This window comes from Ambystoma mexicanum, chromosome 8 (genome assembly GCF_040938575.1).
Source record: "Ambystoma mexicanum isolate Mex_15411 chromosome 8, UKY_AmexF1_1, whole genome shotgun sequence".
NCBI lineage: Eukaryota > Metazoa > Chordata > Amphibia > Caudata > Ambystomatidae > Ambystoma > Ambystoma mexicanum.
In genome coordinates, this window is record NC_090929.1 from 1,724,970,879 (window position 1) to 1,724,995,838 (window position 24,960).

Sequence of the window (24,960 nt, forward strand, 5' to 3'; positions counted from 1 at the left end):
CTCACTCTTCTTCCTCAGACTCCCTTACAGAGGTTATCAGGTGCCCGACTAGGTCATATTCCCCTAGTAAATGGGACGCTTTCAGAGTGGAGATGATGCATATCTTTGAGAATGCAGCCTCGACCCCCCCCCGCCCCTCAAAAAAGCCATGCAAGAGCAATGCCCCGGTCGCTTCTTCGGGAAGTCGAAGGCTATCTCGGCAAAAATGAGTAAGCCGGCTATTCGTCGAGAAACTGGACCTGACGAAAAGGTGTCGCAGGTATCAACTCGACAATCAAGTCCATCCCTGATGCGGTCAAAAGTTGAAATCGTCAAAGCATTTGACGATTGTGTCGACGCTGACTACTTAGACGCCGAAGTCGAGGGCGATTCCTGACAAATCAACCCCTTTATCGAAGCTGTCTTCGACATTGTCGACGGAATCTTCGATTTCATCAAGGCCCGTATCAGTTCAGGAGAAAATCTTTAAACCTGTAACGAAAAAATACTTTCAAGTCAATGTCCTCCATATATGAAGTCGAAAGTGTCTGTGATGAGGAGACTTCACCTTTTGGGGTGCAGTTTGGCACAAAAAATGTACCTTAAGAGCACATTGATCCACAATCAAGGATGAAAGACCTCTGTGACTCCCTGCAGTCCGCTAGTGGACTTGATACTTCTCCAGAATTGGAGTTGGGCAGGCCTGACCTGTCAGAGCATGCTGACTCGGGTTACAGAAATTTGATGAACAGAGTCAGAGTATATGGGGTGGAGTAGGGCTTCCACCATATGAGCAGGATGACGGACATTCTAGATCAGGGACCTCAGAAGGACCTGATCTTACCCTTCCACAAAGCCCTTCAGAGGAAGGTTGTGGCCAATTGGGAAGCTCCAGAGCAGTGATCCAGACTATCTTACAAAACATCCTACCACAGAGAGTCTAGTAGTACAGGCTGCTATGTCAACGAGTCTGCCTATCCCTCTATCCCCTGGGATAGAAACGATAAGAAAGGTGATGCAGGGGCACGTAAGGTCTTCTCATCAGGCAGCATGGCCTTGAAGTCTACTAACGTTACATGTACATTAGCTAGATTTTCTTACACCCTGTGGGATTGTGTTGCCATGGCGGCTGATCACGTTCCAGAGGGCGAGAAAAGGGACGGCTTCCTGAATTTAGTTAAAGATTGCAAGGAGGCAATGGGAGAATGTCTCCAGTCAGGATTGGATACTGCTGACAGCATCATCAGATCCATGTTTGCAAGCACTGTACTGTGCAGGTTTGCACCGTGCAGGCCAGACTGCTCAACATGCCCTTCGATGGCTCGAGGTTGTTTGGCAGCAAGGTGGATCATAGTTTGGAGTGGAGTGGAAGTGGGGAAGAAGTGGTCTGTTGTGGTCCACTACTGAAGTCTTTCTGCTGTTTTCATTGCCAGGAGGAGCTGCAGCAACACACAGCCTAAAACAGCATTTGCCGCGCGGAGTGGAAGTGGGGAAGAAGTGGTCTGTTGTGGTCCGGTGGGGGCCGCTGACCGCGGAGGAGATCCACCTAACAAGTGCACGCGGTAAGTTAACACGCTGCACATAATATATTTAAACTGAGGCCAAGCACAACATCTCACATTGTATCCCAGCCCCCCTCTGCATGGAGGAAGCTATGCGCCTACGCACTTCGAAAAAAGGGGGTGGGAGTGTAAACAATGAAGACACGGGGATTGCCATGAAGCGTGCACCATGCCCTCATATGTTGACCATGCCCAATGCACAGGCGGAGAGAGCGGCAGACGGTGTACCCCCCGTAAGAAACTGCAACATGCCCTCCCTCCCCAATGTCCTAACAAGCTTACCGGCAGCAGAGGTAGTGAGCATAAGAGAAGTGAGAATGCCGTCGCCGAAACACACGTCGAGCGAAGCGGTAATGACGCATACTGTAGCGTGGCTTGGCGCAGCCGTATCAGCCAAGTCGAGGTCCCCCGGAGGGGAGACCAGGCAAAGCAATAGCTGTGGCCTTCAGCCAGTCGACGTGCGAGGCACTCATGAGCACGTTGCACGTGCAACCAAAGCATTGTGTAAAAACAACGCTGCCCTTCTGCAGTCGGATAAAATAACAGCAGACTTACGGCAGGAGATGGCCAAGGTTCAGAGTCACGAGCACAGACGCACAGTTGTACAACGGACTCTAATGTCCTGCGTGTTACAAGCTGAACTCAATCTAAGTGACGAAATTAGACTTGCTACACCACAAAGCATCACGGCTCAAGTACATGCTCCCAGTGAAACAGACATCCCCCTAGACGGGGCAGAGTGGTCGCCTTCACCGCCAGGACACCATACAGGCGCATACTCAGAAAGTACTCTATCAACTGCTCAAAACCGTAAGAAAAGAGCAAGAGACACATGTGCACCAACCAACATGAGAGATCCTTTACAAGCCAAAAAGAAACAAAACGTGAAACAAAATGAACAGTTGAAATACAAAGCAAACACCCATAAGAGAAAAGTACACCTTTCCATGAGTGGCAGCACGAATAATAGCTCAAATTTCACACTAGGCATGTTGACTGACTTCTTTGAAATTCAGCCACAAATTAAATCTAAACACTTCGCTGAAGTTTCCGATGCTGAAATGCTTGCTGCAGTGAATGAGCAGATGCCGCCAGCAAAACAAAGAAAATTTGACCATGAGAAGAAAAATGGGTCAGAGCAGGCGGAAGAACCTGCATCACAATCTCCAGAAGTTTCCAACAAACCAACCCCCAATGAATCCGAAGCACTGAGAGACAAAGTCGCACCAAACAACTCACAATCTCACAATCAATCGCCTGACATGGAACATGATCACCCAAACACAGAAAAACAAAGGAAAGCTGATAAACGGATGGAAAACGGGCCGGAATCGAGTGAAAAACCTACCAGTCAGATCCTAGAGACATCAACAAAAGTCAGTCCTAATAAAGCGCCAACTTTAAAGGAAGATACTCCAATAAACAAAGATCCTGCTCATAGTGACAGTGCGACAAAGAAAACAAAGACAGTTCATCACTCCGACGTTGATATTGATGAACTCAGCGCAGACTTGCAGTGCCCTCAAACTCCTTGTACTAACATAGAGAAATCTACTCACAGTACACAATTCAGAGTCAATCGGAGTAAACATGGAGGACTTCGAGGAATTGGCTGCTGAATCTTCATTACAGGAGCAACCTCATCTTCCACAATCTCCAATGCCAGATGCTTGCAAAAAGACGGCTTTTTCAGAACAAGAGCATTTAACTGTGCATTCCAACCCTCGGGTAACAAATAATTGCAAAGAAAAATTGGGTGCGAGACCTGCGGCAGTAACCACAAATAACAACACTGTATCTCAAAAACACAACAACGTATCTCAAAAAAATAGCTGCAATCACGACCCCTCAGGCAGAGGGCAACCATCGGGAGCAACATCCTCGCCTGTAGAAAAAAATTGAAAGGCATCCACCGGTAATGCAGTATCTGCAAGAGAGAATGAGTTAAATATAAGAGACAACGCAAGTAGACATTCAGCGGCAAGAAACCTCTCTGAAGGTTCAGATACGGCAGATACATTAATGAATCTCAGCGTCTACCCCGACGATGACCCAAACTCAATAGTAACACCGGAGCAACTTAGTCAAGTCAGAGAATGTAGACAACATACTCACCATGAAGCATCCACAATCATAAGTGACAACAATAAAACCCAAAAGGAGCGCAATTTTGAAACCTTAGAGGAAAAACACAATCGCTTGACACAACACTCAAATCACCGAGCCAGCCATGCGGCATAGAGAAGTAAACATCACGACGAAGAAGCTTGACAAAGAAACTAAATACGGGAAACAAAACAGAAGCATTATTGAAACGGACCAAGAAAAGAAATTTAGGAGGGGGAGAGAAGTTTGACCGGCAACCAAGTGCCCACCCTCCAAAACAAGAGAAATCCCAAATCTCACGTCAAGACACACGTTCCACCCCTCATGGTGACCAAAATGAGAAACACGACAGAACAATATATAAAAACCATCATAACAGAGATCAATACCCACGATTAGCCAAAACGGAAAAAATGAACCCAGTAGGAGAACCCGTGCGGACAAAAATGTTCGAGGGCAAATAGTAAAAGACCCGCACAGCAAACTCAACAGAAAAACGAGTTACAAGTGGATAATAAGGATGACACAGAGAAAGTGCAACATTGACGATGTCATTCTAAACAGAAGATCTGTCATGGCCATATTTAGCCAAATTGAGAAATTACAAGACATACATTCGGCAGACATAAAATTTGTGGAACCATGGCACAATCGATCCGGTGCAGCTACCCTGCTCCACCTGAATTCCATACACGGTGCACAAAAAGATTCTAAAATACAAGCACGACATCTACAGCTGCGGATTTCACATTGAAGACTCACCGGTTCACAAGGTTCACGAAAGCCCGGATGCCTCATTACGCAGACAGGAAAATGTAACTAGAGACAAACATGCCAAATCAGTACACAGGGAACCTCGGTACAAATCTGCAGAGGTTAAATACCAGAAAAATCGTGGTCCAAAAAAAGTGGATGATTCAAACTCACAACATCAGAAGGTCCGCAACGGTACAGGCAAGAGAGAGCATCACATATCTGTAAACGAACAAGTACACTCTAAATCAAGAGAGAAAAGCCGAGAAACAAAAGATCAACGTTCAGATAATATCCCAAGGTCAACGAAAAGGACAACTATGCAAATAATAGCGGCACCCAAGATCTCACAAAACAAAAAGGATACACCCCTTAGCAATAAAAAATGGCTATTGGCTTGGCTGCCTAAAGCACTTACCACACACCGTAAGAAATAGCCATCCCTGAAGGTTGGCTCTGCGGCAGGTGACACGAGCAAGGAAGACGCAACTCAAATCACCCTTTGCTCCTGGAACACCCGAGGACATTCCCATCTGACGGCTCTTGGTGGGCCCAATCTAGGGGAATTTGACATCATTTGCCTCCAGGAAACTTGGCTCCAGCATACACCAATGATGGAAGGATATCAAATAATCTTGGCCCCAGCAGCTAGGGGAAGCAAAGGACGTCCAACCTCAGGCTTGATGACAGCGTGCCGCAATGGATCGGGAGCCTCATTAGAAAAAACACTTATGGCAAATCAATCGATGCTAGATTAGTCTCCTGGCAAGGCATGGCAAATCCGAAACTGGAACCAAACCATGTTATCATAGTCAACCTATATTGGAACCCAGCAAAAACTACTGCAACACGATTCATTGAATTATGTGACGACCTGTATGTAGTAGCCACAATTGAATATCCTGCTACACTCCTACTAATGTGTGGAGACTTAAATGCCATCTGCAAGGAGCCAAAGAAAGCAACGACAGCCCAGCATGCGTCTGCACAACGAGGCAAAGAATGGCTAAAGTTCAGCAAATCACATGGGCTATACAACCTTGATGATGCATTCCCAGAAGCAGACAGAATATCAATGTGGGAACGCCCACCCGCGGCTACAACTATCGATCACATCTTTGTTTCACAGCCACTATTACACATTACCAAATTCTTCAAGGTGTGTCGCACAACAACGAGCTACCACAATTTGCTCGAAACTGCCTGGAATCTAAAAAGTAGAAAAAGCACAAAATTCTCGACACATATTGAGCCCACTGCGCAGGGCATAAGAGTAAGAATAAATGCTGCAGATATCATCAAAGTGACTACCAAGTATAATGCAAATGCATACTCGGCAGCCACCAACGCCATCGACTATCAACCTCTACTGATCCCGTATATCCAACAAAAAAGGGGAATTGAGCTTGCAACAAAAAGAATCACCAAACATGTCTATAACAAAGAACTAGTCGAGAAAAGGCGAGAATACAGAAGAGCGTTACAAACTGCTCGCTAGATCTCGAATACAGACGTGTTTGACAACATCAAAGACATTAAAAAAAGGTACAAAGACGCCGAACAAATAACCAAAGCCCTCATTACCAACAATAGCAGAGACTTTTGGACATTAATACGTGATACGGACAAAACGCCAAGCAACCAAATTTTAAATGACATCAGTCAAGATACCTGGGAAAAGCACTTTGAAAAAGCATTCTGCTCAGCTGTCAGCCTGCCGTCGCAAGAGCAACAATGCAACACTGCAAAATGGATCAACTTAGAAAAGGAAGAAGACATTCTTGATGCCATCAAAAAACTGAAAAATTCTAGAGCTCCAGGCCCAGACGGCATCTCTAATGCAGAGCTGAAAAGCCATCCTGAAGAATGGGCCAGCTTGATGAGCGCCATCTTCCGCCGATGCGCTGAAACACAATCCATTCCTCAATTATGGACCAAAGCGGTCATAATTCCGATCTACAAGAAAGGCAATCTAACGGATCCGGTGAACTTCCGACCGATTGCCTTACTTGATGCGATGGACAAGGTATATGCCTCACTACTCATGACCAAATTTCAATCATGGGCAGCTACAGCCAAATGCAACCATCCCTTCCAGGCTGGTTTTAAGAAAAATGCAGGCACAACTTGTAACATTCTGGCATGTAGCACGCTAAAAGCCAAAACCTTGCAGAACAAACGCCATCTGTTCGTAGTCTACATTGATTTTACCCGAGCTTTTTATCGCATGGAGAGACAGCTGCTATGGGACAAACTAAAAGCCTGGAACTGTCCAGAGGCCATATTAGCCCCTATTCAAGCGTTACATCACAACACCACTCTGAGAGTACGGTTGAACCGAGAAGGCGAGCTATCAGATGAGATTCACAGCGCACGAGGAATAAAACAAGGGTGCCCGCTGGCATCAGCACTCTTCCTTACCTACATTGGTGACATTCAAAGCATAGAAGAAACAATTAGGGCCTTTCCGCCAAAACTGGGTTCATCACAGATCGGTCATCTCTTGTATGCGGATGACCTGACAATATTTGACCAGACAGAAATTGGGCTCCAACGGAAACTCAGTTCCCTTCCAGCACACGCCACAAAAAATTACCTTGAAATCAACACGAGCAAAACGAAGGTCATGATTCTCCAAAATTGCGAGAAAAAACAAAAAAGCAATTTTAAGTGGCATCTGGGCGAAACCAACATTCAGATTGTCGCAAAATTCAAATATCTTGGAGTGATCATGGACAGCTCAAGAAAAGAAATCGCATACAAGTGGAACTATACTCAAAGATGAAAAAATTAGCCGCACAAGCTAAAGTCATCGATGGCAAATTTGGAAAATTTTCCTTAATACCCACGATAAATTTGTACAAAATGAAGGTGGTGCCTACAGTAACATATGGCGTGGAAGCAATGCCCACGATACCAAAACAACTATGGTCCAAGTTGGAAGCACTCTTCTGGCGCAAAGTGTTGCACCTACCGAATTCCACACCAGGGGCAGCCATCAGACGAGAATTAAGTCTGCAATCATTAGAATGTACAGTGACCTGTAATTCTATTATGCTATACAGGAAGTGTAGAATGGCCCACAGCAATGAGGTTTTTAGGTTGCTGAAATTCGAAATGGACTCTGGAAATTGTGATATGTTAAAAGCCTGGCAAAATGAAAATCAAGTGGTCCTAAATAACATCGTATCAAATGAAGAACTCGTCAGCAATCCATGTAAAATCTTAAGCAAAATAAAAGACAATGATTGGGCCTCCACAATAGACAATGCTGCAAAGCTGAAACTTGCTCTCCATCTACCAAGCAACACGCTAAAAAGAAACGAGTTGCAAAGTTATGTCAAACAATGTCCAAGCAGACAGGCACGAAATTTAATTCTGCGAGCATGTCTGAAGCTATGCAAAACGAATGAGATCCACTACATTCGAGGCCAGGCACTAACTAATAGCTGCCGTTTTTGTGAAAATGATCTTCATCCACCAAAAGAGACCCTAAGACATGTGATTATGCTCTGCTGAGCCACCAGCGCCATCAGACAACAATATCTATCACGAATGGCAGGCTTTGACATCTTTGCCGAGGAGGACACATGGTGGTGTCGGTTGATAGGAGGCGAGAAAACTGCTTGGCAAATTGCAATGGCCAAAATGATTGAACACATCGAGAACAATCTACTAAATGACAAAAGTGGTCACTAAATAGTTAAATATTCTCAAAACCCAATGCATTCACTTGGACCCTGCCACTATTGTCAAAGCCTTGTCAAAGCCTTTTTCTGTTTTGTTCGCCTGATGAAATGCTCAAGCAACAATGTATTGTAAAATCTTATTTTGATTAAACAATAAAAAATAAATACAAAAAGCTGCAGACCCCCAAAGCGGCGGCGGCTAAGTCCCTTAGCGCCTCCATTCGACAACCTCCGCACCCCTACTCGGGCTAATCTTCCTATAGGGGTCGTTCTTTTCTCTTCTATTCCTCAGTTGGTAGAGGAAGAGGACGGGCCGACAAAGGGGGCAAAAGAGATTCCCTCATGGTGAACGAGGAAGGGGTGCTAAATTGGCCCCAGCAGCTGCATCTTTACCCTCAGCCACTGCTGCATCCGTCTTGAAGCCAATCTGGGGCCATGACCCACAAGACCCTGTGGGAGGCAGAATCTCTCAGCATCTGAAAGAGTGGTGGGGCATTACTTCAGATGCTTGGGCACTGGCTAACGTAATGCAGCTGTTGGGTGATAGAAACGATTTGCATGTGTTAATCAGCTTGTTGGTATCGGCTGTGGTGGAGGCAGTGGCACTCACGTGCTTCTTGAGTGAGAGGGTAGACTCCCAAGGTTTTAATTTCCTTGGCCACTTTAATCACATTCCCATCGATGTTGAAGGATGTGTATCGTGGGTCTAATTTGTTTAAGCGTATTTGAGATCCGACAATCAGAAGCCCAGTCTTCTCATTGTTGAGGCATAGGCTATGGTCTGCCATCCATGACTGGATCTCCAGATAAATGTCATTAATCAGTTTAGCGTCATCTTCATAGCACCCTGTCAATGTGATGAGAACGTGGGTATAGGCGTAATTCAATTCGTGTATGTGACACCCAAGTTGTCAAGACGGTCGCAAAGGAGCTTTGTTAAGATGTTGTAGAGCATTGGCGAGACGCAGGACCCTTGAGGGACGTTGCGGTGGATAGGGATTGGGTCGGCTGATGGTGAGAATACCCTGGTAGTTCGATTAGAGAGAAATGACTGTATCCAGTTAGAGGCGTTGCTAGAGAAGGCAGCTGCTGTGGTCAGATGATCGGTGAGGATCTGGTGATCAAATGCTGCTGATGGGTCTAAAGGGGCATGGCCAAGTTACCATTATCCTTGGCCTCATCCATTTGGATTTTGAGGTCAAAGAGGGCTGTTTCTGTGCCGTGTCTTGGCCTAAAGCCCGATTGTCTGAGGCTAAGTAAGTTGTCCTCCCATATGTTTCCGGATTTGTAGATAGGCCACTCTATCTGGTATTAAGAGGTAGGGGATAGTGGTGATAGGCCTGTAGTTGGTGGGGATGTTCGGGTCGAGATTCGTTTTTTTTAGTAGAGGCATAACCCATGCCTCCTTGAGGTTGTTGGGGACTGAACTGGTTTTGAACAAGGAATTGATCAGGGTAGCAATGAAGGGGGCCAAGTCCTTGGCGCCTTCCTGAATGATTGTGGCAGGGCAAAGATCTCCAAGGGTTTTAGGCCTCTGATGATGTTTTTGACTTCTTTAGGTGAGACTGGCAAGAAGGAGAAAGGTGGGCAGAGGGGGGTGGGGTGATTAGGTAGGGGGGTAGAGTTGGAGCTCTTGACCAAGTAGTTTTTTTAAAAAAATGTTTATTTTTTTTATTCGATTTTGGTTTGAAGCAGTGTGATTTTTGGCAGTGAGAGCTTTCTGTATTTTGGCACACCAGTCTGCGTCTTTCACACAAGCTTCGGTAGATGGGGCTGGAGACTCCAGTTCCCTTAGGATGCTGAAGAGCTGCTGGGTCCTGGATTTGGCATTTATGATTCTATTGTTATAGGTCTCCTTTTTTGTGTTATGAATGGCCGATTTGTAAGTGGAGGCAGCGGAGGTGAAAAGCGCCTTGTTGAGAGTGGTGGGGGATTTTCTCCATGTAGACTCGGCCGCTCTTTTGGCCTTCCGGAGGATCTTTAGTTCCAGAGTGAACCATTTGTTGAGATGGTCTATAGGTTTGGCTTTTTTTAGCTTGATTGGGGCAATTATATTTATGGCAGAACCAAAGGTGTCGTCGTAGAGATCTACTAGATTGTCTGAATCTAGGTCTTTGTAGGTGGAGGAGTCCAAGATATTATGGATCAGTGGGCGTAGGTTTTGGATCGCTATGTTCCGGTTGTTTCTGGCGAGAATTCGAGGGGCAGTGGTAGGATTTAGGTTCGGGAGTGCATTCCACTGGGTGGCAAAGGAGATGCCGTGGTGGTCAGACCATGCGGTGGGATCATTCTGGAGGATGGATGTAGAGCAGATGGGAGCTGCCAGCCAATCCAGTGTTCGACCATTGTTATGCATCGGTGCTGTGATGCGGTGGTTGAAGCCGAGCTGGGAAGTTGAGCTTTCCAGTGCTGTGGCATTAAAGTCATTTGGGTCATGGAGGCCCAAGTTAAAATCTCCAAGCAAGATCATTTGCGACCCTGGTTTAGTATTACATGTTAACAGGTCTGTAATATGTTCCTCAAAGAAGGAGATGTGTCCTGGGGGTTGGTAAATGAGATGCATAAGGATAGTTTGGGTAGCTGAGAAAGGGACCTTAACTGACAGTAGTTCCACTGATGGGAAGCAAGCATGGGGGGTGGCTCTAAGGGCCAGTAGCGTTTTAGCTATGAATGCTACTCCACCTCCTTTTCCGGAAACTCTTCTGTCCTTATGATTGTGTATACCTCTGGGATGGCTAGGGATAGATTTGGGCCTGCTGCCTGATGTAGTCAGGTTTCAGTGATGGCAAGGAAGTCCAAGTTGTGAGTGATGATGAGGTCGGCAATGTTGAGAGCGTGGGCGACCATGGACCAAGCATTAATGAGTGCTCCTTTGATGGATGGGCGGGATGAGTGAAGGTCTGCTCGGTGCTGAGACTTGGGTGGTGAGGGGCTAGATATTTCAGTGACTTCCGTGGTCTTTGCTAGGCAAGTGGTAGGCCAGCTGGGGGTGGGTTTAGTTGGCGGGGTGGGGGGGAGCAGTATGTCTTGCCTAGACGGAGTCTTGCAGCCTAAGATACGAGATACAAGTTTCTGACATTCACTGGACAATGAATCCATGGAGTGGGCGGTAGAGCAAAGAGTTGGATCCATTCTGTAGGGCTGGTTAGGTTGGTAGAGGTATCCATTTTCTGATTACTGAAGGCAGTGATCCCTGTGTGTGTAGAGAATATTTGTAGTGGAGGTAGGAAGTGAGTAGGGGCTATTGAGTTGAATAAAGGGAGGATGGTTGCCATAGTAAGGGTGACTCTTCGGAGGGTAGCCATGAGGGCGGAGGACTTGGAGCCGTCTCAGAGTAGGCTATTTCAGCGTTTAAGCAGTAGGGCCGCTATGCAAGTTCAACAAGATAGGCTATTTCAGCATTTAAGCAGTGGGGCCGCTATGCAGGTTCAACAACAGAAGGCTAGTTTGGCATTAAACAATAGGGCCACTATGCAGGTTCAACAACAGAAGGCTAGTTTGGCATTAAACAGTGGGGCCGCTATGCCAATGCAATAGTGTGGGCAGTTTCAGCATAAATAGAGGGGTCGCTATGCAGGTTATGCAACAAAATGGGATAAAATCCGCGTTTAGACAGTGGGCCCACTGTTTAGGGCCGTTAACTTACTAATACATCCTGGTAAAGTTGTGGATGACAGGCGGCACAATGACTGGAGGGGCGGGAGATATCTCGATTAACGGAGCATCTAAAAGAGTCATAGTGATAACCTAATGTGGTAGTCTTGATTAATTGTCAGGATCCGTAGAGGAGGCCTGGCGCAAAGGGGCAAATGGGGCCTTTTTCCTAGGCTTTCTTTCGCCAGCCGGCGATGGGGATTGGGTGAAATCGAGGCCCAGTTTCCTAGTAACTAGCAACAGCATCAATTTCGCGCCGCGTTGCGCCCGCCATTTTCGGATCAGGCGGTAGTGCAGACAAGGCAGGCAAAGCGATGAATGAAGCAATACAGTGAATAACAGGATATTTTCAGCATGTATTCTCTCACAATGCAAAAAACTCTGTTGCAGGAGAGCAATTCATACGACAGTAGGTTCTGTGGCTTCAACGAGCACGGCAGACAGCAGAGGTTGGAAGGCTGCTCCGGCAACCGAGTTAGAAGAGCTCCGGCCCTCTCCACCTCACACGAGTCGCAGGAATGCGATCCCCCTTCTGTTTTGCCGTCTTTCTTCTCTCTTCAGCTGCCATCTCGAAATTGCTGTTTCCTCGTGTGCTTTGCCTCGCTCGGAGTGTGCTCTTGTGCTCCGCCTTTTTTCCGTGTGGGGAAGCTTAATGGAAGGCAGGTGTGTGTGATGGTCAGTAATTGCCTGACCATTGTATTGGGACACGTCGGGTAAACTGCTCTGTGTTTTCTCTCATAGCGGGCTGTCCGTGTGAAAGTGTTTGTGTTGCAAGGGTGGGTGGGGGTAAGAGTTCCTAAATATCCCTCTGTTTAGACAGGGATACAGCGTCTCACCATCTGGTGTCCCACTCCCTGAAGACCCCTCACCCAGGTGATCCTCCTGCACTGGTCCACCCCCAAGAACTGGATCCAAAAGCGATGGTTGTGTCCTGGCCACCTGCATGACAGATCCCGGGGACTAGTGGGTGAGACACCTTCTCACATCACTCATTCTCTCATCTCTCCCTCTCTTGTAGTGTGGAGCTCTGTTCTCTACTCCTATCTCTGAAATGCATACATTCTCTCTCATATTTCCCCTGTAGTGTGGAGCTCTGTTCTCTAAGCCTGTCTCTGCAGAGCACATATTCTGTCCTCTCACCCATGTAGTGTGGAGCTCTGTTCTCTGCGCCTGTCTCATCTCTCCCATGTAATGTGAAGCTCTGTTGTCTACGCCGGTCTCTGCAGAGCACATATTCTCTCTCATCTCTCCCCTGTAGTGTGGAGCTCTGTGCTCCATGCTTGTCTCTGCAGAGCACACGTTCTCTGTCATCTCTCCCCTGTAATGTGGAGCTCTGGGCTCTACGCCTGTCTCTGCAGAGCACGTATTCTCTCTCATCTCTCCCCTGTAGTGTGGAGCTCTGTTCTCCAAACCTGTCTCTGCAGAGCACACATTCTGTCATCTCTCCCATGTAGTGTGGAGCTCTGTTCTTTACGCCTGCCTCATCTCTCCCCTGTAATGTGGAGCTCTGTTCTCTACGCCTGTCTCAACTCTCCCCTGTAATGCAGAGCTCTTGGCTCTATGCCTGTGTATTCTCTCTCATCTCTCCCCTCTAGTGTGGTGCTCTTTTCTCTATGCCTGTCTCTACAGAGCACACATTCTCTGCATCTCTCCCCTCTAGTGTGGAGCTCTGTCTTCTGCACCTGTCTCTGCAGAGCACTTATTCTCCTACTTAGCTGCAGTGCATAGCTCTCTACTTGTATATGAATGTCTGCCCGGCTATGTTCTATCGTCCTACATCACTGCCCTTTGGGAACCCAGCCCACCCCCCTTCCTTGCTGTGGCAGCTCTTTTAGATTTTTCACTTCATGGGCCATGTCTAGTAAGCTAATCAAATTCCCTGATATGGGGGCTTGCCCACAACCCCCATGTTTTGTAGCTGCTTTGCTTTTTGGAAATACGCACAACCCCCTTATGGGGGGGAAAAAAGTGCAAGTTGTTGAGACTTAAAGAAATAAGTGTGATCTTAAAGGTAGCACCAAAGTCAGCAAGCGATAAATACCCCCAAACCTTTGATGGGGAGCATGGTAAAAGAGGCTGTATTTGCAAACGGCGTCAGTTCTACAGTTACCTTCGAGCCTGTATTCCAAGAATGTAAGGGGACACAAGCGACTCGTAATGCATTTGACAATACAACCCTATTTTCCCCTCAAAGTCCCTTGAGATCGCTTGCAGTGAGACCTTCGTCTGAGCTTAAGTGACTTTGTCGCACAGTGCTACATGGGGCTCAATTTATGTGCAGCAACGTGCCCAGCGTAAAGCGAATCGTCACTGTTTGAAGTCAGGTTCTGCCGCAGGGAAGGCACTGACCATCGTTGTTGTTAGTGAAGAACATTCTCATTTTTATGTTTGTGTCTATCTTTTAGTCTGTTCAATGCTTTTGGGTATTATGCGCAAATAGTCTCCCCTTTCAGGCTGTTCTACCTGAATGTGGACTTTCCCTGCACTTTGGTATTAAAGATTCTGTGAGCGTGAACGATGTAGTTCCTGTGATCCCCAAAGATGAAGTTCCCATGATTGCCATCGCAAGCAGCTCTCGTATGTTATATTTTCAGCTTGATCCGATTCAAATCAAGTGCGGGATTCAGGTGTAATTCGAGGCCACATCCGTGGCCTCTTGAGGATACCAAACACTTATCAGCTTGGTATTGGGTAAACCACCTTTTGGCATAGGTCTGTACTACACAAGTTGGTAGTGTGACTGAGCAGCCAGACCTATCTCAAGAGGGGTAACTGTGAGCTGTAGAGCTGTAGCAATGAAATTCACAAATGCAAGTATTCAAATAACACTTAGACTCAAGGTTTCAGTTATAGTTATTTATTTATTTAACATACGTTTTTAAATAAGCGTACTTTAAAAAGGGCAAGATAAGTAACAATCAAATATACTTTAAAATACTCTCTAGGAATCCACAGTGGCTACTCTTTGGATATGCTTTTTACACACTTCCTACACCCGGAGGGGACTTCGTTCACAAGGACAGTAATGGCATTTATATATCACTAGTTATACTTTGCAGATTCTGAGGTTACAGAAAGGAAAGGTTAAAGGAAGGAAACAAATGTTAAGCAGGTTCTCAAGATGTGTGAGGACAACTAAATCTTCCAATGAAATCTAGACAAGCCTTTCCCAGCAATAACAGTCTAAAACAAGTTACCACCTCTGAGGGAAAGAAATTTAAAAGTCACTGGACTAGAAGAGTCTTCAGGGAGTCAGGACAGCCAAAGTGAATTGGAGCAAAGTCTATGGTGCTCAGGCACTTCTTAGATAATAGAGTCTTGCACAGAGCGTTTTGTAACCACTTGTAGGGTCACAACCTGTAAAGCCTGGAATCAACTCTCAAAGGCAGCCAGTGCAAATCTCAACTGAGAAGAGCACAGCCAAAAAGACAATGAGGTAAATTCCCCAAGTCTAAGCAGTAGCTCTGCTTTGAAGAACAGTGGTCCAGCTGGATTCTATCCTGTTGCAGCGAATTTGGAGGTCGTCTGCAGCTATGGCTCTTTTCAGATCAGCAGCATTTCGCGGTTTCAGCACTCGGTAAACCGCACCACCGCGGATCTCGGATACCGGTTGGGCTTCCTTCACTCCTTGTGTCCTGCACTCTGATGAGGGGACCTGAGCTCTGGTTGTCCTGCTTCTGGAGGGTCCTTGGGAGACACCTGGAGCTTCTGGCTGGATTTCAGACGTTTCTCTAAACTACGGCTTTCTCGACCCCTGGCACTTGGTTCTTGCAGCAGCAATGAAGTACACCAATCGGGGAAGATGGTCCAGTGGAGTTGGTCTCGGGGTTAGTTGGTCCCACTAACCCAAGGGGAGAAGTCGTCCCTTCCAGAGCTTCTCTTGTCGATTTAGAAAAAGGAGCTTCTGCACAGCAACGCAAAATCAAAGGTGATGACTGGAAGGTTTAGAATGAATCTTAATCACTGGCTTTGCTCTGGGCAACCCTCCAGACCATCGTTCTTCGCCTACCAAGCCATTACAGAAGGAGAAAGACCATATGCAAATCAGGCTTGCCCCACCCCAAAAGGGGCCGTCCAGCCCGAACTGGTAGGCCACATCCCTTCTGCACGAGACCACAAGCATCCGCAAACATGTTTCAGCCTTGTTGGGCCTCATCAGTGAGGAGTAGCTTGGGTCCCTAGGCCCAGCAGGCACGGAACCCACGTCTGGGCAAAAAAGAGGCTCGGGGCAATTCTGACACAAATGGTCACCCATGGGTGCTATACTGCCGCTGAGGATTCAGCCTGCAGTAAAAAAGCACAATTGTAGGAGCATTAAACCACTGCCACCAGCCATGTAAAGTAGTGAGGGTAACATAAAACATGTTACATGAGAAGGTGGTATAGGGGGCTAGTAGGTGAACCCCACCCCCCATGGTAAGTAAGATTAATTGCACTTTACTATTCTTGGGAACTGTAGTTCACTCAAGAAAAGGTATTTACACCTTATGAGAAATATAAATGATTTCTCTGTGCCACTGCACTGAAGGTGCTGTGTGTTGGCATACAAAAAGTAGATGCCTATGGAGTTTGTCAGACTCCAAAAACAGAGGAAACATATAATCCAAATCAGGTCAACACGAGAGAGTGAGAAAAAGGTCTCACTCACTCCAGGGTTAAAGTCCAGCAAAATAGCTCGGGGTCTCTAAGGTTGAAGGGAATTGTCACAGAAATGAGAATTCTCTCTAACATACCAGACTTGTAAGGAAAGCAACAACTCTTGAGCCAGTTCTCCTCAACTCCTAGGAATGTCTTTCCTTTATTGTTTTTCATCTGTGTCATTACAGTTGGGAACCAACTGTATGCAAACCCGTGTTGACCTCCCCCACAAAGGAAGTGGTCAAGCCCAAACTGCTAGATCACGCCCACTTCGCTTATTAACACAAGCAACTCCCAGAGATGTTTCCGCCTTCTTGGGCCTTGCTAGTTGGGTGCAATCTTCATTACATGGGGACTACGAGCAAGGAACCTATGCCTACCCTGGTGTTCTGTACAGAGGCGGTGTGACCTGGCCTCTGTCACTCGTGATTTGGTTATGAGATGCATATGGTTGTGTATTCTTGAATAATACAGATATGTTTTCAAAGGTGAATGGAATCCCACCCAGATGATTTCTCTGCGGTTAAGAGTCATTTACTCAATATTTCCATCCCTCACTTTTGAATTTCAGACCATCTAAGCACTCTCAGGGGAGTGGTGGCTAGGATTTCTGCTCCCAGATTCCATTCCCCTGTGGTAGTACATGGTGGTATGTCGCACATTTATGTTCTTTAAAATCAAACTTTTAAATGATGATTTCTTTGCCTCTATAAATAATTATCTAAATAGACTTTAATGTATAAAAGTATTTATTTGCACTTTTAGTGCCCAGCCTTTGGGTATCAGCCCACTTTAGACTGCTGGTACAGCCTAAACACCTTATCTATGTGGACACTGAGCCTCGTGCGTACAGGTTTATGTTCTAGCATTTCTTGCTTTCAACAGGTGATGCAAAGGAAGATTCTGAAGTGTTAGTCGGTGGAAACCAGTGCCTGCAGGATGCTCAGGATAACGGCAACCGAGGAAGCTGGGATGGGCCCTCTGCAGGTCAGGAAGTGATAGGATATTTGTGCCACTCTTAATTTTATTAAATTACATTAGGGATGATCTACAACTTGACTAAGTAAGCTAAACGTTGTCTGGCACCAATTGCTGTCAAACCGCTACACCTACCCCTGGGGCTGGTTCTGTGAACGTTTGTCCAAGCTCAAGTTGTGTGCTGTCCAAATCATTTTTGATTTAAAACCAAATGAGCAGTGTGCCTGCATGAAAGTCAGAATACTGGAGATCATGAGACGGCATCAGGGGCACTAAAGGAAGGAGAGACTTGTCCGGAAACTGTCCCAGTGAGCATGTTCAGAGTAGAACTACGGAGTGATCCAATGGGATGGAAAAGGTTGCAGCTGAGGGGCCAACATTCCAAGGCAGAAAGGAAAGGCAAGATAACACTTCCAATATCTCACCAACTCTAGCCTCTGTGTGATTGGCTTGTGTAATAATCCAGTGATCTTGTATGTAACTGCCTGGGGTTCAATTACCAGGAGAAGGCTTTTCAAAATATTACCTCTGTCGTCTTTTGCAGCACGTCTGCTGGGCCGACTGTTGTCTTTTGGTCGGTGTGATGAATCCTGTGTAGCCATCGCAAACTCCCAGTGTTAGGCAAGATTGTATGCAGTGGCCTATGGGTGCACTACTATAACCCTGACCTCCTGGCAATAGGAACCCAACCTTTGGTATAAGTCTGAACTACACAGGTTGGTAGTTTGGCTGAGCAGCCAGGCTTATCTCAAGAGGGGTCAATGTGAGCATAAGGTTTTAAAGAGTTTCACAGTGGCAGTTATTAAAATAAAGACTTGCACTCAAGGTTTCCTGATAAAACAATTATTCATTTATTTCACAGTCAGTTGTATAAGCCTCCTTCAGAAGGGAGCAATATATGTAACACTTATAATAGACTTGAAAACCATCTTAGTTTCTCTAACTCATGATACCCATTGGGGATGGCACACAGACACTTCCTACACCCTCAGGTGACTTAAATATCCAGGACATTGTGGACATTAATATATCACTGGTATATTGAGAGCAATACTGAGTTTCGTGTAAAAGATAGAAGTGATGAATAAAACAAAGGTTAACAAATAATTCACAAACAGGTAAGTACTTTTAAAAACCTTCCAATGTCAAATACGTTTAACCCTTTCCTGAGGAAAAGATAAAGTACAAAGTCAAAGGTAAAGAAGAGTCTCTCAGAGAACCAGGACAGCCAGTGTTAATTGTACAATGTCTAGGGGAGCTGAAGATTTTCTTTGCAGGCAGGTAAAAAGTCTTGCACAATGTTTTTAGAAATGTTTGTAGAAAATAGAACACTCGAAGGGCCACAAGCTGGGAGGCTTGTGAGTGGCAAAGCTTTACCAACTCTGCAAGGTAACCACGACCGGTCTCAACTGAGAGCAAGTAAGGCTACACAACAAGAGGTAAGTTCTCTGAGACTTTACAGTACCTCTGGTTAGAAAAAATGGTTCCAGCTGGCTTCTGTTCCTGTACAGCTTGGCAGATCCTGTTGTTCCTGAGCCTCAGTCGTGGGGACAAGAGGGAGGACGTCTGGGGACTCATGCTCTTCAATGGGAAGGTAAGTGGCAGCAATGGGCAAACTTCAATTCGGCGGTCCTTCTGTGTTTCATCTCCTTGCATCTGACAACAAATAGCAACACTGCGGTTCTCAGATACCACTTCACACTTTACTCGCATCTGGGGTCCAGCACACTGTTGCGGTGGCTCAGGCTTGGTCAGTCTTGCATCAGGGAAGTCCGGAGGATCTTCCAGGTGCTCGGGTCCGACTTAAAAGCCACGCACACAATCTGGTGTTCCTCTCTCTGGCACTTCGGTTCCAGCAGCAGCAGCAGCAGCAACAGCAGTGGAAGTACAGCCAGTTCCGAGAGGATGTCTAGACGGGCTTACTTTGGAGTTGATTGGTCCCAACAACTCAAAGGGATAAATCGTCCTTGCAGGGCTTCTCTAGTTGAGGCGAATTCTGAGCTTCAGCAGCGCAGCAGGGCTTCACCGGGCAAACCAACGGTCCAGGAGTTACAGCAGGCATCTCTTCCAAGTTCTTCTTCGGATTCCTTCGTTCAGTGGTCGACTCTGCCTTCCAAGCCAAAAAGCCTCGCCTCTTATGCAGGTTTCTCCCATTCATTCAAGCGTAGCTGTCAATCACACAGCAGGGTGGCTGTCCTTGCCGGACAGCCAGCCGGCCAATCACCTTTGGGTGCATTCCTGTAACCAACGGGATTCAGCACAGGGAGTTTCGGGGACCTCCCTCACTTCCTGCCCCTGCCAGACATACTCGAGCCAGAGGCGGGCTTCACTTGTGAAGCCTGCCAAAGACAAAACGAACTAAGGGACCAAACCTGGTTTGGCGCACAGCGTAAATCGCAAGATGGACCTTTCCAACAAGAAATGGTGAAAAAAAGACTTGGGCCATTTTGACGAAATGGTCACTCATGGGTGCTTTACTGTAGCTGCGAATGCAGCCCACGGTAAAAACACACTAAGGTAGTCAAAAAATAAACCACTGCCGCCGGCCATCAATTGTAGAAAGGGTAACATATAAAATGTTACATGAGAAACTAGACAAAGGGGATACTAGGTAACCCCTCCAGCACCCTATGGTAAGATAGTGTGGTCTGGGTCTAGAAGGTTTACAGCGTAAGAAATGTCAATTTCACTTTACTGCTCTGGGAAACAGTAGTTTATCCCAGAGAAGGTATTTAAACCTGAAGGTGCTGTGTGACACAATGTAAAGAGGATGCCTCTGGTGTTTGTCAGACTCCAAAGTTAAAAGAAGCACATTGTCCAAATCACAATAAAAATACATGAGAATGAGAAAAATGGCTCAATCTCTCCAGGTAAGAAATAAAAGTCCAGCAAAAAAAGCTGGGGGTCTCCAATTTAGAAGGGAATTAGCACATTTCTGAGACTTCTCCCTAACACCCAGCCTAAAGTCTCCTCCCATGTGGCCAAGGGAAAGCAGCTGCTACCTGATCCTGACCCTGGTGGTGGCATCATGAGTGAGGATCACATGGGAGGAGACGGCTGCAAAGGGAGTGTAGTGACTCCGTCAGGAGAGGGACTGTGTTCATCCTGTTCCGAGGATGAGGTTTCCCTAGTGCCTGAGTACTTAATGGCATGTTGGCACAGTAGTGCCTTCGCTCCCGGGATTACCCAAGATGCCAAGCGTGAGATCCCTTTTTATAACCATGAAAACGACTGTAAGGGACAGGGAGGTTCATACAACTACTCTCAGTAGCTAGGATTCTACATTCTGCTCCCATTATAAATCGAATAGAAAACTATTACTCCCCTTAAATTATCATGCACTCAAACAGAGTGAATCAGGTGAAACAACAAAGAACAGCTACGGATGTTATGGACTTGTAGTGTGTGGTCTAGTGGTTGTAATGAACCACACCTGAGTGGAACCTTTAAACATTTAAAGGCCCTTCAGGTGCGGGCCATAAGAGAAGCAACAGAAGGAAGCAGAGGTTGGCGCCGCTGTTTTTCCAATAGCGGGACACCGTGCACAGAACGTGGCGGAGGTCGAGGTGCCTGGGAGATGCAGAGGACACACAGCAGGAAGCGGTATTGAGGCCAGCTGCCCTGAAGGAGAGAGAAGCTCTGTGTCTGCATCTCGCCCGGTGCAAGGTTTTCACTGGAGCGTGTGTGCTCCTTTCAGCGCAAGCAGCAGAAGCCTGACTGGAGCTGTCAAATGCCAGAAAAGACCTGACAAGTGAAGAAGCAGAATCAGCAAGTCAGCAGGCGACGCCAGGATGTACTGGTGGATTGGCCTGATCTAGGTGACATGGTCCGCCTGCCTCTGGCAGCCCTTCGTGTCCTCCGTCCCAGTCGGCACCAGCAGTGGCACCTGCTGTGGCAACTATGGCCCGTGGGATTGTGCATGCGACCTGACACGTGTGTGCCTGCCGATGCAACCCGGAAGCCTCAGGTCACATCAGTGTTTGTACTCAAGCACACCAAGTTCACTGTGTGGTGCTCTTTAACCGGTGCGTTCGCCCGGTGAGCAGATTCACCTGTTTCTTCCTCTTAGTTTTTGATCCGGATTCCAGGCCCCTGCTTTCGTCTCATATGGATTGTCTCTGCCTAATCCCGGTCTGCGCTGTCTCTTGGTTACTCTTCTATGGACGGATCTCCAGGCTACTCCTGAACTCTGCTCTTCTCATCTTGGATGGGCAATTGCTACATCCTCTGTTCTACACTACAGACTTTTTTTCCAAACCCTAGATTGTTCTTTTGTTTTTCTTCCGACGCCTGGATTGAACTAACTGTGCGAAGTTGGGTTTTTCTTTTGCTTTTCTCTCAGCTCAGTGACTTTTCTGCGGATCTATCGTCCCAAGGAACAAGACTTCTTTCTGGAAACTAATTGAACCTCCTCTGCTGTACACTCCATAGTTTGTGCCTTCGTGCCGTACGGGTCACGGTTCCTCCTTTCTGGATGAAGACTTGCTCAGCTTTCCTGTTTGGAGCATCCTGATATTACTGGATTCCTGGTAGGAGATTGTCAAGTATGTTTACCACCTGCAGCTCTGTGACATCAGGTAGGGACCTGGTACTGACAGAGGGAGCGTGTGCCTGTTCATTGCTACTTTTCGTAGTGCTCATATGGTTGCATTTGTTTTCCTTCCCTCTCTAGCTCTGCTGGTTGCTCCTGCGTTTTCACCCGAGCCCCTAGCCTGACAGGTTGTCTTGTCATTCTCTGCAGGCTCTGCTCTCTGGAGGGGCGGGGGGAGAGGAGTCGTCTCCCTGTGAAAGGAGGCCACGGTTGTTATATACAACAGGTTATCAGAGTCTGAGTTAATAGTGACACTAGGTGACCCCAGAGCGCTCCAAAGTAGACCGCTGTGCAAGAAATCACTTTTTGAATACCGAACTTTTAAATTAAAGCAGACTGAATGTCGAAGAAAAGAATATTGTGACCCTCATTGCCCAAGCCAAAGAGGGGCAATAATAAAACAAAGGGGATACAATTCTCCCAAAGAGGGGATATCCAATCAGGGGCAGTATAACCTGCATTGCCAAAGCCAAGGAACATCAAGGCAATTTGAATGTAGCGGTTCCAGAAGTTGTAAACCACATTGCCAACAACAAATGGGTTGTTTAGAAAGAAATGAAAGACTGCAGGAGAAGAGCCCTCCTTGTAGAAAGGATCAAGGGGGAGAGAATTGTTGCCTGCATTGCTGATGGCAAACGGAGTCGTAGCAGACGCACTGTATGCACAGACCTAAGGGAGGGGTAACCAGCTCACTATTTTGTTATATGCACATCCTGAATTGATCCAGTGGAAGGGGGATCCAATCCTGCTCACAAGGATTTCTGTTTATAACCTTTATGTTTGTTATTCTGTGGAGTTTAAACAGCCCAATAATCGCCGTATGATTTTGTTGAATGCATCAGTGCAAGGGACAGATAACTTTGGATATTAGCTCACTTTCCTTTAGCCTTAGTTTGATAGGTAGGGCACTCCTTGTTAGGTTAGCGAAAGTTGGCGTTTGCCTCACCCATTAATATTTAATAAATGGCGACTTTTGAGAAAACTCCACCTATGTGTCAGTCTCCCATGTCTGACTCCTCACAGCAGCCTGCATGCTATGATAGCTGTGCCTTTCCATGCCACATAGAGCTCACTGTAGTAATCTGATGCTGCTTTGACCACCTACTGTGGAGAGATAAAAGGCCGGGTTTGTTTTGAGCCGAGGAGGTCTTTGAAAGACGTTCTCAAAGTGCACTGTTTTATCTGTGCTATGAGGGTGAGTTGTATGTTCCATGACGGTGTACCCTATATAGGTGCAAGCCTTTTGCCACATGCCATTTTGGCGCAACACTGTGGTCGCAGAGCACCTTTTGGCATTGGTATAGTTGCGCAATAGCCAACAAGGCGCCCTCATTTGGTGAGAGGGCGATTTAGACGTAGCCAATAAATGTCAGCATTTAGTAGCTGATATTGCAGCCTGTTTGTAACTGGGTTTCCAGTAATAATAAAATTAATTAAATGCATTTGTAAAAATGAAAAGTGAAATTGCTAGTGAAACCAGATCACACGTGTTTGTGGCCTGGCACCTAACCTCTAGAGCAAACAAAGCTTGCTTTGCTGGTTCCCTGACATCTGCTCCTGTTACTTTCATGTCAATAAATGAAAGTGATTTGCACCGACACATGCGGGTGCCGATGGGTCCCTGTGCCTGGATGACCGTGGCAAAGTCTTGCTTCAGTTCTGTGCAGTCTCTAAGTGTGCGAAATTGTCTTCATCAACCGGGTGTTGTTCCGCTGTATAATCCATCTTTGAATGACTTTTTAAGCTAGAGTTGAAGATCGTTTGCAGGAGGGGGCTCTAAACATGGGTGATGAGGGGGACTCTTGTGGCACCCTGTAGATCTGGATTAAGCAAATGAACCCGTTTATGTCTAACATCCATGTGAAACCAGGACAGACTCAGCCCTCCTCCTAAATTGATTAATGAAGTACCATTATATTGGCCAATAACAGCCTTGTTTACAGCACTGGGAAGCTGGAGGAATTTGGCATGAAACACTATGCCTAAATATGGTAATTATATTAATCAGACTATCACCACTTGCCACCTCTTGACCTCTAGCCCATAACATACTCTTAATGCATCTCATGGAGTGGATGGGAAGACATAACTGATGATCAACCTATATACTGCATGGTGATGGACCGATGAAGACATAACTTATGATCAACCTATTTACTGCATGGTGACGGACCGATGAATACATAACTGACGATCAACCTATATACTGTATGGTGATGGACCGATGACTGACATAACTGATGATCAACCTATATACTGCATGGTGACGGACCGATGAAGACATAACTGATGATCCAATAAAAGGCAGATTGTAATTGATATGTGGTATGGTTTTCAATCAATATAGAAATAAAGTAGAAACCAGAAATGGCTAGCACACTGCTTATTGGGCTCAGACAAAAGGTAAGGAGTGCACGCGTGTACCTACACTGTCTGCTAATGGATTAGGAGTGCGCAGGGTGCAACATGGATATGTTCACACCCATCAGAGTGCACATGTGTACCTGCACCATGCCTGCTACTGGATAACGGGTGCTCAAGGTGTAACATTGAATGTTTAAACTAAAAGGCACACTTAAGTCACTTGGCTCTCATTTGTGAAAGAAAGGGCAGTGCAAGCCAATCGCAGCAGAACATGCTCCTGTGAAACCATGCCCGCAGCATGACTGCAAACCTCCAAGGCCCCTTTATCCAATGGAGGTTGTCCTGGGTGGCTGGCCCTGACTAGCACTCCTATGCATACATTGGCTGGCACCATTCTGAGGAGATGCAGTACATGGCACACCCCATGAGTGTTAACTGACTGGCGTTACTGCATGCCAAGTAACCTGCCCATCCCATGCCAATATCTGCAGTTGGCTACGAGGGACACAAAAGCGCATACTTTGCATATGGAGCTTACCACGTAGGCAGGTTGACCGCTCTCCATGCACACACGATTTCAAGCTCTCCAGTGGTGATCTGTACTGCTTGAACATTTACCACAGTGGTACCAGTACAGAGGTCCTGT

The 24,960-nt window shown here is 46.4% G+C and overlaps 1 protein-coding gene across 4 annotated transcripts in view; it reads left to right on the plus strand.

Moving 5' to 3' along the window:
- Window positions 1-24,960, plus strand: part of LOC138473366 (zinc finger protein 583-like) — a 159,696-nt gene that overhangs the window by 36,772 nt on the left and 97,964 nt on the right. For 2 of the 4 annotated variants that reach the window (XM_069612051.1, XM_069612052.1), the window contains exons 4-5: window positions 1,413-1,541; window positions 17,267-17,368. In XM_069612051.1, the coding sequence (XP_069468152.1) occupies window positions 1,413-1,541; window positions 17,267-17,368 (231 nt within the window). The remainder of the gene's footprint in view (window positions 1-1,412; window positions 1,542-17,266; window positions 17,369-24,960) is intronic. The other 2 variants (XM_069612053.1, XM_069612054.1) reach the window with 1 other exon arrangement.